Source organism: Prionailurus viverrinus, chromosome X (genome assembly GCF_022837055.1).
Source record: "Prionailurus viverrinus isolate Anna chromosome X, UM_Priviv_1.0, whole genome shotgun sequence".
NCBI lineage: Eukaryota > Metazoa > Chordata > Mammalia > Carnivora > Felidae > Prionailurus > Prionailurus viverrinus.
Window position 1 is genome coordinate 12,374,983 of NC_062579.1, and position 18,217 is coordinate 12,393,199.

Below are 18,217 nucleotides of genomic sequence, written 5' to 3' on the forward strand. Positions count from 1 at the left end.
TGTGTTGGGCTCCACACTGAGCATGGAGCCTGCTTGGGATGCTCTCTCTCTGTCTCCCTCGGCCTCTTTCCCTCTCACTCTTAAAAAAAAAACAAATTCTAACTTAATTCTTAAAACCATCTCATTTCACATATGAGTGAAACCATATGGTATTTGTCTTTCTCTGACTTATTTCACTTGGCATTATACTCTCTACATCCATCCATGTCATTGCAAATGACAAGACTTCATTCTTTGTTGTGGCTGAATAATATTCCATTGTACATATATACTACATTTGTTTACCCATTCATCTATCGATGGACACTTAGGCTGCTTCCGTAATTCAGCTAATGAGCAAAGAAAAAAAATGGAGAGATGACCAACTAAGAAACAGACTCTTAACTATAGGGAGCAAACTGATGGTTACCAGAGGGGAGGAGTGGAGGGATGGGCGAAACAGGTGATGGGGATTAAGGAGTGCACTTGTGATGAGGACAGGGTGATGCATGGAAGTGTCCAATCACCGTATTGTACACCTGAAACTAATATTACACTCTATGGTAACTAACTGGAATTGAAATTTAAAAAATCCCATCTTATTAATTTCCATTATCCTCATTTTTTCCACAGCAGTGCATTCCACAGTTTCATGGGTTGTAAACAGCAGAGTGGTTTTGAAATATTTCTCAAACTGTGTATGTGTGTGTGTGTGTGTGTGTGTGTGTGTGTAATGTATCACATGTGTGAGTGTATTTTCCATCACTTGTTAACTTTACACACCCCTCATGAGCGGTCTCCTTCTTTAGTACAAAGGCCTCCCCTGACACAGAAGTCATTAATTGGGGTGGGGGGGGGCAGAGAGGGGAACAAAAGGGAGGAAACCAAAGCAGGAACTGGACAGAAAAGGAAGATACCTTAGGCCCAAGAAGACCAGGGGGAGGACTGATGGAGGTGGTTTAAGTTCTGTGAATAAATGCTTTTCAAAAGGAAAACATGTAGGGGGACCCAGTGGCTCAGTCAGTTAAGCACCCGACTTCGGCTCAGGTCATCATCTCACGGTTCGTGAGTTCAAGCCCTGCATCAGACTCAGGTCATGATCTTGTGGGTTTGTGAATTCCAACCCCCCACTGGGCTCTCTGCTATCAGCACAGAGCCCACTTAGGATCCTCTGTCCCCCCGCCCACCTTCCCCCACTCTCACATACTCTGCCTATCTGTCAAAAATCAACAAACACACACACACACACACACACACACACACACACACACACACACACACAAAGGAAAACATGTATTATTGGCAAGGCCACTACTCAGAACATAAGGAGATAGTACATTTCTCAGAAAAAAAATTGCAACTGGTCTTTTGGTATAAAAAGTATGTATTAGGAAAATGGCTTCAATACTCAACTACCACCTAATGCTCTCATCCCAGATGACAAAGGAGAACATATAAAAGGATGGCTCTACAGTTCAAGAGGCCCAAGGATTCTTTTGGCTATCCCTCAGGTAGACGAAAAAGAAGAGGAAGCTTTCTGGGCAGAGATTCATGGATTATGCCATGACATCATTAAACTAGTGTTCCCAGGGGTGCCTGGGTGGCTCAGTGGGTTAAGTGACCTGACTTTGGTTCAGGTCATGATCTCACAGTTTGTGGGTTCCAGCCCTGCATCGGGGCTCTGAGCCTGGAGCCTGCTTCAGATTCTGTGTCTCCCTCTCTCTCCGCCCCTCCCCTAGTCACGCTCTCTTGGTGTCTCTCAAAATTAAACAAACATTAAAAAAAAAAATCTAGTGTATCCAGAGCACTTTGCTAAAACTGGGGAGTTGTGGTCCCAGATCTCTTACTGATCAGCTGTTATATTCTGGGCCCTGGCCTTTCTTTCTTTCTTCCTCTTCTCTAAAATAAAGAGTTTGGACCAGATGACTCCTGTCAGTTCACAAGATTCATGCTTCTCTTCACTTCCAGGAAAATGATTACCACAAAGATACCCTTACCACAAAGATATCCTTATTTTGCAACATGCTTTTAGGTCATCATTTTCCTACTCTTGACAAACACCTAATAAAGAATGGCTACATAGGAGCACATCAGTCGTGTAAGCATCTGACTCTTGATTTTGGCTCAGGTCATGATCTCACAGTTCATGAATTCAAGCCCTGCATCAGGCTCTGTGCTGACAGTACACAGCCTGCTTGGGATCCTCTCTCCCCTTCTCTTTCTGCCCCTCTCCTGCTCACACGGTCTCTCTCTCTCTCAAATAAATAAACTTTAAAGAATGGCTATATAAATACATACATTATTTCTGGCAAGATCGAACGGTATACATAAACAGAAGACACAAAGAAAAGGATGCTGGCGATTACGGCAGAGACAAGGAACCCACACTGCCCTCCTGGGGACACGTGTCCCTCCACCCAAGCAATAACAAAGCTGGAGTCCAGGGGCTAAAGATGAGGTGACTGCTGTAGGTTCTGGAACAAGCTTGTGGCCTCTCTGGCACAGGCTGGATTTCGTAACATCTGTTTACTATCGCCCCTGCACACATTTCCAGGCCCCACAGCGTACCTGCCTCTATCACTCCCCTTAACTTACTTATAGAATGATACATCAGATATTCTAATAAATGCATCAAGCATCTGGCTTCCCTTCCACTAGCTGAGGAATTCAAGGAGTTAAATTTTGCTGGAGTTAGCAGTTTTGACCCAAAGATGCAGAAAGGAGAATATGAGAACACTCCTATTTTGTGACAGTTTTGTTGTTCTTAACCTAGTACTTTGATTCCGTTATTCTTCTTCCAGACCATCTTTCTGCCTGCTGCTTGGAAACCTGGTCAGGTTCTTCTGGCTGCATTAACATATCCAATAAAGTCCTGTCTGTAAAAACAACAGCAAATAAAAACTGCCCATGAAGGATTGCAGGCCACTGAGTGGCAAGCAGTTTAACTGCTCAAAGGAAACTTGAGGCAGCTTTGAATGAGCTTCTGAACAGCTCAAGTGCAAGCGATCAGGAAGAGCTAGCTGGGTCAAGCCAGCTTTCCTAGTAACAGGGACACCTTGCCATCTGAGGGTCAAATGTGGTTCATTACCGCCAAACTTTAGTAACTAATTCATGGCCGTGATTTGCTCCACTTCCTGAGTTAAAGGTCAACTGTAATGCAGGAATATTATTTGTCTACCACTATATTCCCCTTTATAGACACAGGGTAACGCCATAAAGTTTCTCAAAACTGTACATAGTACCAAATTCTACTGTGCATATGCTGACAGCTGGCCAAGTTCTACCCAAAGCAAAAATGTCAAATTCAGGGTCAGACTGCATATACACAGATAACAAATACCGCAATATTACAGAAAATCCCTAGTCCGTTGGAAAAAAGGAAGTTCTTGGCTTTGAGGACCTTGCCTGGCCTATCACAAAGAGCCACCATCTAAGGTGACTAGAAAGAAAAAAGCCGTCACCGGACAGCAAGGTGGGTCAGTAGTGTGCAGTCCCAGTCACTCTGCTTCCAAACTGGAAACACATTCATTCACCCTGTGATCACTTCATCCTGCCACACCCATTTCTCTTAGGTACTGGTTTTACATTTTAAAACTCGTTTTTCTCTGTTAGTGCTCTCAATGGATGGCAATCAGAATATTTTGTTCTGTCTGACAGCAGTTACCTCTACTCCATCTGAGAGAAGACATGGTGGTGAGTGACTTAAACGGCCCTCTTCATTTTTATTTAACAAACCATTTTTTCATAGCACTGTACACTGTGCCAGGCATTCTTCCAGAAACTTCATCAGTGCCAGCTCATTTAATCCTTACAAATCAAGGGTTAATCAAGTATAATTAAATATGAATGAAAGTGGCACACACTACTTTGACGTAACAGAGTTACAAGACTTTTCTTTTGTTTTCTGGGCTTAATGAAGATGCCCTTCCCAACACTCCCTGCCTTGGGATGCTGAGTTTAAAGACCAGTGGGGAGGGGCTCCTGGGTGGCTCGGTAGGTTAAGTGTCCAATTCTTGATCTCGGCTTGATCTCACAGTTTGTGAGATCGGGCTCTGTGCTGACAGCACAGAGCCTGGTCAGGATTCTCTCTCTCCCTTGCTCTTTCTCTGTCCCTCCCCCCATCAAAATAAATCAATAAACTTAAAAAAAAAGAGTAGCGGGGAGAGAGGAGGCACATTTTTCACAGAGATCATGAAATCTTCCCTCCAAAAGGAATAAAAATCCTATCACTGTTTGCCATTATCTACTCCAGCAGGACATACACGTGTGCTATATATCCAGCAGAAATGTGCCATATATGTACAAAAATCATGCACAAGAATATTCATAGCAGCACTGTTCTTAGCACCACAAAGTAAAAACAACCTAAAGGTTTATCAGCAATAAAACAGATAAATCAATTGTGGTATATCCACACAACGGATTATTCTCCAGCAACAAGAATCAACGAACTAAGAATACATCCAACAGCACGGATGAATCTCACAAACATGATGCCAAGTGAAGGAAACAGACACAACGGAAATACACACTGTGTCATTCCATTTATACGAAGTTCAAGGACACGAAAAATTGATCTAGGCTGACAGATGTTACAACAGCGGTTGCATACAAAGGGGTGGGAACTGCCTGCAAAGGAGCACAAAGGAACTTTCTGAGGGGATGGAAATGTTTTATATTTTGATAAGGGTGTTGTGTACAGTCTATGTCCATTTATCAAAATTCATCCAACTGTACACTTAAGATCTATGCATTTCACTGCATGTACATTTTACTTCAACATAAGAGAGAGACGTGATGTCACGTGGGTTCTAAGACTCCTGAAGCCATGGGCTTCTGAACACATCTGCTGTCCTGCAGATGCTGCCGGGGCAAACCCACAATGTGTAGCCTAATCCAGCTGCTGAAACCAAGCCAAGACCGAGAAACTAGACACAGGAGTCCTCTAACCCAGGTCACCTCCTATACTCACTTTATTCATTCCCCGTGGAAGATGTTGGCCATGGAAGGTTGATGAGGAGGTGCCAAAACTCTTTGGCTCTCAGGCTGAGTCTGAACACCCTCCCAGAGTTTTCTGCTTTATAATTCAATATGACCAATTTCTGGCCCCGGCAGGAGGCAGGTCACACAGTAAGTATATCTGGGCATGGCTCTCACCATATTCACCTAATGCTGCTCTCCTTCCTGTATCTTACCCACGGAAGAAGGGAGACTGCAGGATTAAGACATTTAGGCATCTAGGATTTTGGAAGGTTGAAATGGCAAGCTTATAATTCATCCTCCAAACCCACAGTAGCCAAGTTTGAATGAGCACATGGTCAACCAGGTAGAGACTACATTTCCCAACTGCCCTTACGGCTAGATGGACTCATGTGACTATGCCCTCACCAGTGGAATGTGAGAAGTGTCATGTGCAAATTCTACTTGCTTTTAAAGGAGGCTGTCCTGAGTCTCCACTGTTTCCCCCTTTGCATAGGCTGGGAAAACAGGGTAGCAGCGACCTGTCTTCAACTAGAAGAAGACAACACTTGTGCAGATTTAAGAGCTACAAAATGGTCTGAAACCAGGTCCCTGAACAATTCCTGGAGCGTGCTATGCCACTAGTCTGGCCCACTCACCACTGGACTACCATGTGAAAGAGAAATTTTGATCTTACTTCAATCATTTTATTTGAGGTGTCTTTGTTACAGCATCTGAACTAATACCCCCCAGCACACAAGCTTTTGAGGCTCGTGGTCTCCAGGCAGGAGTTTCCAAGTCTCACAGACTATCTAGCTCAGTAATTTATATTCCGAAGTTCAGATCATACTAGTAAATGAAGACAGCACCTACTTTTCCTATCATACAACGTCATCCTGTTGCTTCAACTAGTCCCTCACCATCTACAAGATACTATCAACTCCTTATTCAGGTGTACAAGGTCCTTTGAAGACATAGTCCCACCCTCCACACTTAGCCTCATGGCATGTGCTTGCTTCCCGTGTGTCCCATGTTATAGTCACCCTGGATGCTCCCTGAGGGCACCCTGCACATGAAGAACACTAAGCTCCGATTTCTGTTCTGGCCAAGCAGAACGGCCTTTTCACCATCCCCATCCCACACTCTCTCCTGCCCGCAAGGTTATTCCTACTATGAATTCCAAACCCAGCCCAAAAGACCCCAGGGAAGCTTCTTAAAAACCTCCAAGCAGAGGGGTGCCTGGTGGCTCAGTCGGTTAAGCATCCAACTCTTGATTTCAGTTCAGGTCATGATCTCATGGTCATAAGATCAAGCTTCGTGCTGGGCTCCACGCTGGGCATGAAGCCTACTGGACAAATTCTCTCTCTGTCTCTCTCCCTGCCCCCCACTCTGCCCCACCCAACCCCCTGCTGCCTCGCTTGTGCTCTCTCTCCAAAAGAAACAGAAAAACCTCTAAGGAGAATAACTTCCTCCCTCTGGTATGCTTCCACAGCATTTTGGGCAAACCTTCATTAAGGCATTTATTACTCTGAGCTCTTAGGGCTTTATTTACATGTCTGGCCTCACAGCTGGAACATATGCTCCAAAGACCAAATCCCCGAAGACGAAGACCATATGCCTTGCCCATTTTCATAACCTTGGCATTTAGCAAATGATCTGGCTCAGACTCAGTGAGAGGTGAATGAAAGAAGGACTGGGGGCGCCTAGGTGGCTCAGTTAAGCATCTGACTCTTGGTACAGCTCAGGTCATGATCTCACAGCTCGTGGGTTCGAGCCCTGCATCAGGCTCTGTGCTGACAGCACGGAGCCTGCTTAGGATTCTCTCTCTCTCCCCGCCCCCTCTCAAAGATAAACCAACATTAAAAAAAAGAAGAACAGAAGAGGAGGCAGATTTCAAAATTCTATACGTACATTATTACACTTACCTGTTCAGTGCAAATGCATAATGGAATTTAATATTATGCTGATCGGCCAAGTCACACGTAGGCAGCATTTTTAGTGTTTCTACTAGCTTCACCATAGCATCATAGTCCTGTTGGCAAGAGGTCCCACGGTGAGAAGGAGACGAAACACACAGCTCTTCACAGATTTTTCTGAACAGTTATAAACATGACTGCCTCAGCATTTAAATACAAGCTTTTCCCTACACACAGCATTTAGTGACGTTACTTACAGCCCATAAGAGAACAGAAATAACATTGTTTTCAAACCCAAAATGGATGAGAGAGAAGACAGACAAAAAATCCCTGCTACCAGAGGCCACAAAAAGATCAAGGGAAAGAAGTGTAAAGGCAACAAAAGCAAGCAAATGAGTCCAGCAGCCCGAAAATAGCTACCACGCTTTGAGGGCAGGCGAGTTAACACTAAGAGCACAGCTGTGGGTGAAGATGAGTGAGATAAAAACATACACAAAATCTTACGGTCACTTGCTGTGTTAAGAGAGGAAACATGCCAGGTCCTTCCTATTTTGCCAGAACTAAGTGAATTCATCTAAACCAGGGTTTCTCAACCTTGGCACCATCGACATTTTGGGGCTGGATCATTCTTTGCTGTGGGGGCTGTCCTGTGCATTCTGGGATGTTATGCAGCACCCGTGGCCTCGACCCATAAGATGTCAGTAGCACCTCCCTCTAGCCTCCAAGTTGTGAAAGCCAAACATGTCTTCAGACACTGTCACATGTCCCCTCGTTGAAAACCATAGCTCTAAACTGCATAATTACCCAGGGAAAAATTGCTACTGTGTTTGTCTCAGCTGGGTCCCCTCTGAGCAATGCCATCTGCTACCCTTCCAGCCAGGCTTTGAATCCCGGTTACTGGCCAACTTGCTGACAATCAGCCACAGTTAGCTGAAGAGGACTTCCCACTGAAATCCCATGCCTGTCGTGTGCCTCTGCACCTTGAGGCCACTGCTCGAGAGAAGGAGACAGTGTATCCCTCTTGGGGTAAGCTTCTGGCTTACCTTTGAGCCTGAGAGTCCTACCCACGGAAGGTTATAAAAAGATGTGTGACGGCAAGGACAGAAGGAAGCCAGCAGCTCAGATGGAAGAAAGATTCAAAAAGGTCATTCCCATTCTCTTGTCCCCTAGGCCATTATCTAATCATTGTCAAAATTCCTAACAGCATCTGCTGTTAAAGTCAATTAGATGCGCCTGTTTGTCACCAGGCAGGTGTGCCTTAGTGGTTGACCCTTCTTCCTTTGGGTCGTCAAGGGATGCCTCGCTCATTTAGATTTAAAGACCTGTGGTCCACAACCTCCAATATGGCTTTGTAGAGTTCTGCAGGGAAGGCCCACTATCGTGTGTTCCCCCAAAGGGAAGGAAGTCAAGACATCCTTACAAATGGCTCAAAAGCATTTAACTTGGAGGGAGGAAACCATTTCTTTCATGGTACCGCATCTCATAAACTCTTTCTCAAGGACTCTCCACAAGTCTCTGATGCTTGTTTTAGAATAAGTGTCTGCATTCCCTGGGTCCTGGATGTGCCTCTGCTACTCTTGCTCTGTCATTACTGGGTGGTGGGAAACAAAGAAAGAAGCAACAAAGGCCTAAAGAGGCATAGTGGAGGAGTTAAGAGCAAGGACAATGGAGCCAGCTGCCTCAGTATAAATTGTGACTTTGCCAACTGCCGTGTGACCCTTGGACTTAACTTCTCTCTGCCTCATATTTCCTCATTGGTAAAACGGAGATAATCAGACTATACATCCCGTAAACTTGTGAAGAGAATCAAATTAATGAGTATTTGCCAAGAGCTCGAAACAGTGCCTAGCATAAAGTGCATCTAAACTGTGAAATTCTAAGTTCCTTTTATTAAGCAGTACTGTGTATGAGATTCTGCTGGAGTGGCCATCTGATCACACAAAACCTCCAATGTTACAACCACAACAGATATGCTAGGTGACCTATGACCTAGCCATACACCTACTTAGTCTATAAAATAGATACCTAACCATACACCTGGTGTAAGAGTACTTCATATGAGCAATTAATTCCTTATGCCAAAGAACCCCCTACGTGCTAGCCTCCATTAAAGGTACTCATACCTGGATGTCGCGGTAGGATAGCAGTAAATTAATGATGATGTCTGGGGTCAGAACCTCGGTGTTGTCCATGCGGAGCTTGATCCGAGCCAGCTCCTTCGCCAGTTCATCACCCTGGTATTTCTCTCGGGCTCTCCGGATGTCATTTAACAAGGCTTCTTTGTAATAAACACTGGAGAGGGAAATACGAAAACCCCCAGTCGCGTCTACATGCATCTGGGACTCCGCTTCCTTCAGCAGCTCAAACTAGGTTCTCGCAGCCACGACTCAGGTTAACACACGGGGGCCTCTCCCAGACCTAAGCCTCCCTGCACCAGCAGAGAGAGGAGACCTGTCCTACTTGCTAGTCCCATTCTGTAGCAACTAACCACTTGACATTAACATAGAAATTCAGTTCATTATGACCTTGAAAATATTTTCAAAGTTGACCTCCATCTGTATTTGGATGACGCATAGGACTTGCTACTGAGCCCTCCCCCGAGATTTTCAAACACAAAGAGAGCAAGAGGTTACCTTACTTGAATCATTATTTCCCCCACTATTAACGCATTATCACAGAGCCAAATATAACCCCAAAACCATGCAACACGGTACATTGAGAATGTCATTCAAATCAATCTATCGGGTACCGCCCACCTAATAATCCCAAAGCTTTTTCCGGTTGGCCAAGAGCCGGAAACTGGATGTGGCCACGAGCAATCCAAGAAGCTGTGCCTGGAAGCTTATGAACAACCTCTGCCCTTCACTCCCCTGGTCATTTTCAACTGCCAGAATGCTCTTCTGATGTAAAACTAATCTTCCTTCGCGGTGGGATCTAGTCAATAATAGAGATGTATGAAAACATCTAAAGCACTTCAAATCCACACTGGAATCCCTTACCACAGCCTCTCAAAGAATCAATGCTAGTACCTGGGACTTGGTTTAGAACCTTTAAAAATGATCCAATTTGATGTACAGAAGGCCAACTTACAATGGCCGTAGATTTAAATAGGTTGCCTACTTTCCAAGCAATGTTTTCATGGAGACTGGGCAATGCCAAGCAGTAATATACTCTCATCCCATTAGGTAGCTGGGAGGATTTCGCCACAGAGAAAAACTAGGCCATTCATTAAAGAAAGGAGCAGGATCAATTTAACAGTCTTGAGAGAAAGAGATACAATACATAAGAATAAGAATATTACTTATTTTTATTATAAAACTATGCCAAATAAATATGAATAGAGTACACAGCCTAGTCCAATGCTTATAATAGGACCTCGATTAACATTTCAAGAATGAAGTGATGCCCCAGAGAAAATTAGTGCATTGCTTTTTTCTCTCTTCTTATTTGTCTATTGCTTATCATCCCAATGAGCAAATTAGCAGATTCTACCAGTGTTTAAAATTCTGTCATTAATCTAATGAGTCATTAAGTTGGGTGACAGCCACTGTCCATTTGGTGGACCATAAAGGCATCAATGATATTAAAGTGTTATTAGTTTAGCCTTACAAATACAAAGTTATACTTGAGTTTAGTCTTGTTTTCAAGGCTAATTCTGAAAAATAGTCTCAATAAACTAAGAAACCTCAGAAAAGTCATACCTTGTAAGTAAATAAACAAAACACTGAACTGAGTATGGCTTGGGGACACCATCTATGTAATTCACATGCAGCCATTTCTGCCCGTGGTAATGAGGGAAGATGCTGCTAATCGATGTGAACCTGGCAATGGCTTCAAACCGCTTCTCAGCACAAGGCCAAGGCAGCCGTCACCAATCCATCGGAGTTGACACCTGAGCTAAAGACATATCTGCCACCCCTCTTGTACAGGTTTTATACCAGAAGCACCATTTACCCTCTCACCAACCAATCAAGGGGTGGAAGTGACCAACAGGTATTTCAAGTCCCCTGAAATGATACTACTCAAGAGGCATTTTCCTACTGATACATACACACGCTTAATGAAAAACAAACTCGGGTCGACTTCTTGCGAGACCCTGCTCGTCGGGCAGACGCAAACCAGCCTATTTCCTTGTCAGACCTAAACACATGGTATTTGAGGAGCTTTCTCTCTAAACGTCACTAAAATGTTCACTGAGCAGCAAGGGGTGATCGAGTCAGGCTCTGCAGGAATGTGCCACAAAGGGACCCCATTTGCTGTCTGCGTTGGCATTTGGTCACACAGATCTGGGTTTCCAGTCTCATTTTCCCATTAAAGTGTACACAAGGAACTCTGCGTCCAAATAAGAGATGATAGGATAGAAGAAGAGAACAGACCGTGAGCAAGCGTGTACCTCACGCCACTGCCACAACAGTCACATGTCACAGTTTGGGGAGCTGCCACCTGAGCCACAGCGGGACGTGTGGTCCTTTCCATTTCAATGTAAGTCAATTCTGCCAGGGCTTTGGATTTTCATTTGTTTTGCAAGGACGAATCCTTCTTGTGACCAAACTTACAGGAGTAAATCCTTTAAACTGGCTGCAAGCAAAATCACTAGATGCTTTGGTTTAGTGGATAATTTGTGGCCTCCCACTTCTGGAGTGAGAACATGCTAAGGCATGGTTCCTTGAGCACGGACGCTCAGACAGGTGAGCTGCCATTTACAAGGCTGTAAAGCACAGAATCGTCTGAGCCAGGATTCAGACCCAAACCTGCTCACCTCTGAATGAGTATTCCATACCTTCTCCGACATAAGCCTACAAAGAACACATCCCAAGACATCCTGACATCAGGATGGCTGTGGCTTGACTCAACAGATCTGACTTTATAGCACAAGAATTTATGACCTGAATGACCTTGCTGAGCCATTTTAACAACCCCAACAACTGCATGGGTAGGGGGGAGTGAAATCATGTTCAGAAATGATCTTAAAACAAGGAATCTTAGGGTTGAAAGAGCAAGCAAAAACCAGTGACTTAACTTCCTTATTTTCTAGATGAGAAAATGGCTACAGAGACTTACCAAAGTCACATGGGGAGTTGGCGACAGATACAGGCTCGAACCTCACCTCCTAACTCCAGTTCTACTCTCTTTTGGCTACACCCCAGTGGCCCAACTTAGTGAGGTAGCAAGAAGAATAAAGGCTTCCAGAAGAACTTAGAAAGGATTAGCTAGGGTTCCCCATTCTCTGGGCATTATGATCTCCTAAGGGTCTATTGCCTCCATGAACGTGAAGGGCAATGTTTGGCAAAGCTCCCAGGGTTGAGGACGGTGAATGGGCATTACCATGAGGTCACGTGGATGTCCTTGAGGAGGCTGATAAACCTGTCCACCAGGGGCACGCACAGCGGGCCCAGGATGGTGTCCCAGTTGGGCTGCATGTATTCCGAGGCACGCCTCTGGGCATCACTCTCGCAGCAGAAATAATCAGCACATGGTGTCACAATGTACGGGATGAAATAATAATTTCCACTGGATGCCTGGAAAAAAGAAACAAAACACGTTTCACAAAGTAACTGATGCAGAAGCAAAGCCGTGGATTCAGGCAGGTGGAACCTGGTAGGGCAGGGAAGGAGAAAGTACCTGAGAATGATTAACTGTGTGTGCAAAAGGACGATGCGTCTATCAGGCACAAAACTGGAAACCATTCAATTCCACAAGCTTCAACACAAAAATTTGGTTTCAGAGGCTGGACTGATCTGTGGACGGCTCTGAACTTCACTGGCAGAGCTTTTAGGGTTTCAAGTCTTGGACACTACATCATTTCACTACGGGCCCCCCAAATCAGAGTGAGCTTGGGACCCACTGATGACCAAGAACTGCAATGTAAAGGCAGATACTCTTTTTTTCAGCATAGATGCAAAAGCCCCATTACTTGATAATTTAACCACAGCTGAACTATTCTAAACTTTGTTGAGTAAAAATTGTTTTGCAGGAAGCAGGTATCAATAACTATGACTAGTCTTAGAGCTATTTTGGAAAAGGATGTTAAAAAGTTTTATATTGTCCAATACTACTCAGGTAAAACAGTATCTTTTTTTCTAAGAATTAATTACAATTTGACTATGAATCATGATCCATTGTAAAGCATAAACACTACTTCTGAAAAGCATTAGATAATGCTCAATTTTTTAGCACATTTGAGACTAAAATACATTCTTACACGACCTTCTTCTGTCAGTCAATCTTTTGACTACACGGTCATAAAAAGCAACTAGCTTGGGGCACCTGAATGGCTCAGTCGGTTAAGCGTCTGACTTTCGCTCAGGTCAATGATCTCACGGTTCATGAGTTCAAGCCAAACATCAGGCCCTGTGCTGACAGCTCAGAGCCTGGACGCTGCTTCAGATTCTGTCTGTCTGTCTGTCTGTCTCTCTCTCTCTCTGCCCCTTCACCATTCACACTCCCTCTCTCAAAAATAAAAGCACAAATAAATTTAAAATTAAAAAAAAGCAACTAGCTTAAAATTCCAAACTTCCTAATTCCTATCTTTTCACTTAGTTTTAAAGAATGTATATGATGCCAGAAATAATTCATCTGATTTTTCCTCCTTAATTTTTAAAACTAGACTAATGGAATTTTTCAAACATTTTAGAATAATACACACATAACCTTGGGAAGCACACTTTCCCCAAGAACAGGAAACCAAATAAGCAATATAGCTTCTTCCAAATGAGAAAGAAATTCATTAAATACAGAAAAAAATGGTCAGAACACTACCATCTCAGATCAAACAGAAGCTGTGGGAAAACCTACCACATTGGGGAACTGATTTCAAATACCTACATGACTCATATTTTTAAGTCTTCCTTTTGAGTAAGATTTGCTTACACAAGAACAGGTGGATTTCTTATTTCCACCTGAACTCAAACTCTAACTCCTTGTCCTGAGACTCTCTCTCTCCTTTGTACCTTGTAGAGGGCATCTCTAAGTCCTACTCAGTCATGTTTCTAGGCCCTGAATTGTTTTGTTAAGAAAAAGTTACTAGCGCTGCTTCGTTCAAACACATCTTAGACTGGGTCAGCGAACCTGTTCTGTCAAAGGCCAGACGGTAAGGGTTTTTGATTCTGTGGGCCAGTTTCTGCTGCAGCTCCTCACCTCTGTGGCATGAAAGCAACTGTAGACGGCATAGAAACGAACATAACTATGTCCCAATAAAACTTTATTTGTGGGCACAAATCTGAATTTCGTATTCTCACATGTCCTGGAATACTCCTCACCTTGTGACATCTTCCAAACACTTAAAAGTGGAAAAACCCTTCTGAGCTGACAGGTGATGCAAAAGCAGGTGGCAGGCCAGCCACGTTGTACGTTAAGCTCCTTGATATCCCATTATTCCTGAAAATAAGATTTTCTGAGAATGCTTACCCTGCTGCAGAACAATAGCTGAAGACTGTCCCTGTGGGCACCAGATAGTGGGATTCAACCACTCAAAATGCAGATACCAGTGCGTTATAAACAGAGATGGCAAGAATCCAGGGTTGTGGGTGGTAACTGGGGAACAGGGAGAAGACTGCCAGCTACTTCCCAGCAATCACTGGGAAGTGCCTGCACCAGGAGAACAAAGACCCCAGTTAAGATCTTCAAATTCTCAGAGAGATTGGTATTGACCAGCAAAGTCAGGATGTGGTGGGTTAGACTCTGATTTCTCCCTCATCTCTAACAAAATGCCATGTTGTTGAGGTAAGCTAAAAGCCATTTATTCAGTCAGAAGCGTAAACTGGTTCTTCCACAAAGTAGCTGAGTTTATGGTAAAAAGCCTTCCGATTTCAGACAGAGGGAGAAGAGGGCTATGTGGATCAGTGAGGTCTAGAAGGTAAAATATCTGTGAGGAAGCAGAGTTGGGTTTTTTTTCCCCCAAAAAGAGCTAGATGGGAAGGGGGCAGGGGGCGGTGAGAACCTTCTCAGATTATCTCCTCAGAAAAACAGCCCTAGCTGATAAAAAATTTAAAAAAAAATTTTTTTAAGTCTTTATGAATTGTGTGAAGAGCATATACCAACGGAGAGACATTTATTCAAGAAAATCAACTAATCTTGGTAAGAACAGCGAGACTCTAGCATTTGAGCTATGACCCGCTTCTCCCGTCCTCCAGCCGAGTGTGACAGAAATGCTGCCCTGAGTGGGTACAGCCAAGTAGACGGGGCTCCCTCTCACCCCACAACCTCTACTCTGACAGTTTCTCCTTGGGAAGGCCAGGCCGCCAGCATTCTCATCCACCCCGGCCCTGTGCTGGAGAAGCTCTATCCTGGGCAACTGCAAGAAAGAGGACCAGGGCAGGGGGAGGAGCCTGCCTCTCTCAGAACGCTCCCCTGCTTTAGCGTGGGGTACCAAGCAAGGGTGGCAGCCCCTGATCTTCTTGGCTTGGCCTATTTCACCAAGAAAACTGGGCTCTGAGTGTCTTTGTCCCAGATCACATAGAACAAAGGTTCCACGTCAGGAAAGGCAAGCTGGGAAGATCAGGCGCTGCCATCCTTGCTCGGTACCCCCCTGGAAAGCAGGGGAGCGATCTGAGAGAGGTAGGCCGCTACCCCCCACCGCCTAGCTCTGGAGCAGTGGGCCACAGGCTCTGTCTAGGACTAGAGGCATGCTGTAGGAAGGGAGAGGCCCGCAGCAACCCAGAAGTGGACTGCCAGGATGCAGAACACAGCATGGGCAAGTGCAAACTTAAGAGCACTATCAAAAACAACGGAGATTTTTGTGGCAGGAAATTAAGAGGAAGTTGGTAGTTCCAGGACAGCAATAGGTGAAAGACAGACCAGCTAGTTTAACACAGACAAACAGGGAAGAGAGAGCTAAGAAGAACCTTCATGAGGTCAGAGTAAACCTTGGAGACAGGCCTTATCCACCCCCGCAAAGGTACCCAACTTTAATTATATCAGACTATGGAACACTGGTGTCTTGGGCCTCATCAAAAACACAGTAATCAGAGTATTACTCGGCAACCAAAAGAATGAAATCTTGCCATTTGCAACTACATGGATGGAACTAGGGGGTATTATGCAAAGCGAAACTACCAGTCAGAGAAAGACAAATATCATATGACTTCACTCATATGAGGACTTTAAGATAAGAAAACAGATGAACGTAAGGGAAGGGAAGCAAAAAGAATATAAAAACAAGGAGGGGGACAAAACATAAGAGACAAATACAGAGGACAAACTGAGGGTTGCTGGAGGGGTTGTGGGTGGGGGATGGGCTAAATGGGTAAGGGGCATTAAGGAAGACACTTGTTGGGATGAGCACTGGGTATTACACATAGGGAATCAATCACTGGCATCTACTCCTGAAATCACTATAGCACTATATGCTAACTTGGATGTAAATTAAAAATTAAAAAAAAACACAGTAGTCAGCTAATAATTAAGGTGTATTCTCAATACAAGAACTTAAGGAAATCAGGGAGAGATACAGTCAAGGAGAGCCCAGGTATAATCACAGTCACCCCTGGCTGGGGGTGGCAAGGTCAGAGTAGCTGTGTACATGGCCGAGGCTGTACCCTCCAAAGAGTCACACCGCAGGCCGCACGTTGTGGAGCAAAGAGACTTCGCTGAACTAGTCTATTCAAGTCACTAAACAAACAGACCAACCGACAAACAACAAAAATAAGCACCAGAGACAGCCAGAAAGAAATGAGTATCCAGAGTTGCTATAATGCATTATCTGAAATATCCAGTTTTCAACAAAAAAGAAACAAAACATGCCAACAAACAGGACAGTGTGATCCATACACAGGAAACACAGCCGGCAATAGTAGCTGCCTTTGCAAAGGCCCAGATACTGGATTTAGGAGACAAAGACTTGAAAGCAGATATTATAAAGGTATTCTAAGAACTAAAGAAACCAACCTGAAAAGAATGAAAGAAAGGTATGATGGCAATGTCTCATCTAATAGAAGATGTCAGTGAAGAGACAGAAATTACAAACAAACAAAAACAAAAAACAAACCAGCAAATGGAATTTCTGGAGTTCAAAAGTACAAGGACCAAAATTAAAAATTCACTGAAGGGGCCCAACAGGAAATCTGAGGGCAAGAAAGGATCAGCAAACTTGCAGACAGATCAACAGATGATGCCGTCTGAGGAACAGAGAGAAAAAAGAACGAAGAGAAATCAACAGAGCCTCACAAAAATGTGGGACATCACCCAGTGAACCAACATACATGGCACATTACAGGGGTCCTGGAAGGAGAGAAGAGAAAGGAGCAGAAAAATATCCAAAGAAATAATTTCTGAAAACTTCACAGATGTGATTAAATGAATTGTTCAATTTCATATCCAAGAAATTGAATGAACTTCACGGTGGATACTCAGAGATCCATACCCAGATATATCACGGCTAACATTTTCAAAGACAAAAAGAAAATCTTGAAAGGTAAGAGGATCTTGTCACGCACACGAAACTCTGCTGAAAACATCTGACTTTCCACTGGAAATAAGGAAGCCATAAGGCAGGAGGAGGACATATTCAAAGGGGTGAAAGAAAAAGTAAGTCAGCCAGAACCTTCTACCTAGCAAAACTAGATTTTCAGAATCAAGGGAAAATGAAGACATTTTCAGATCAACAACAACTGAGATAATCTGTTCCTAGAAGAACCACCTTACAAAAACTACTAAAGGAAGTTCTTCAGGCTGAAAGTGAGTGACACCAGACACTAATTCTAATTCACTTGGTAAAAACAGAGCATGCCAGGAAAGGTAAACAGTTAATGATAACAGATGATATGACTGGGGACGCCTGGGAGGCTCAGTTGGTTAAGCGCCTGACTCTTGGTTTCAGCTCAGGTCATGATCTCACAGTTCGTGGGATTGAGCCCTGTGTCCAGCTCTGCGCTGACATTGAGGAGCCTGCTTGGGATTCTCTGTCTCTCTCTGGTCCCCCACCAAAAGAAATAAATAAACTTTAAAAGAAGGCTTTCTTTGCCATGCCAATGTGAGGTGTTTGGAATTTATTTTAAAAAAAGATGATATGATTGACAATTTCTTCTTTCTTAACTAACTTAAGAGACAATCACATTGGCACACCTGGGAGGCTCAGTCAGTTGAGTGTCCAACTCTTGGTTTCAGCTCAGATCATGATCTCACGGTCATGCAATACAGCCCGGCATCGGGCTCCGTGTTGAGCACAGAGCCTGCTTGGGATTCGCACTCTCCCCCTCTGCCCCTGTCTCCCATTCACTCTAACAATAAAAAGAAAACTGCATAAAATGACATATATAATCATCTAATTTGTATGTAACATACAGAAACGGGATTTATTTGACAGTAACAGTGTAAAAGACGCAGGTGGAAATAACACAAGGTACACAGGCATGAGGAAATTGCAC

General features: G+C 44.0%; 1 protein-coding gene across 3 annotated transcripts in view; it reads right to left on the reverse strand.

Moving 5' to 3' along the window:
* Window positions 1–18,217, reverse strand: part of MAP3K15 (mitogen-activated protein kinase kinase kinase 15) — a 123,803-nt gene that overhangs the window by 70,432 nt on the left and 35,154 nt on the right. For all 3 annotated transcript variants that reach the window (XM_047843445.1, XM_047843447.1, XM_047843446.1), the window contains exons 4-6: window positions 12,180–12,373; window positions 8,978–9,146; window positions 6,864–6,970 (exon numbers count right to left, since the gene is read on the reverse strand). In XM_047843445.1, coding sequence (XP_047699401.1) covers window positions 6,864–6,970; window positions 8,978–9,146; window positions 12,180–12,373 — 470 coding nt within the window. The remainder of the gene's footprint in view (window positions 1–6,863; window positions 6,971–8,977; window positions 9,147–12,179; window positions 12,374–18,217) is intronic.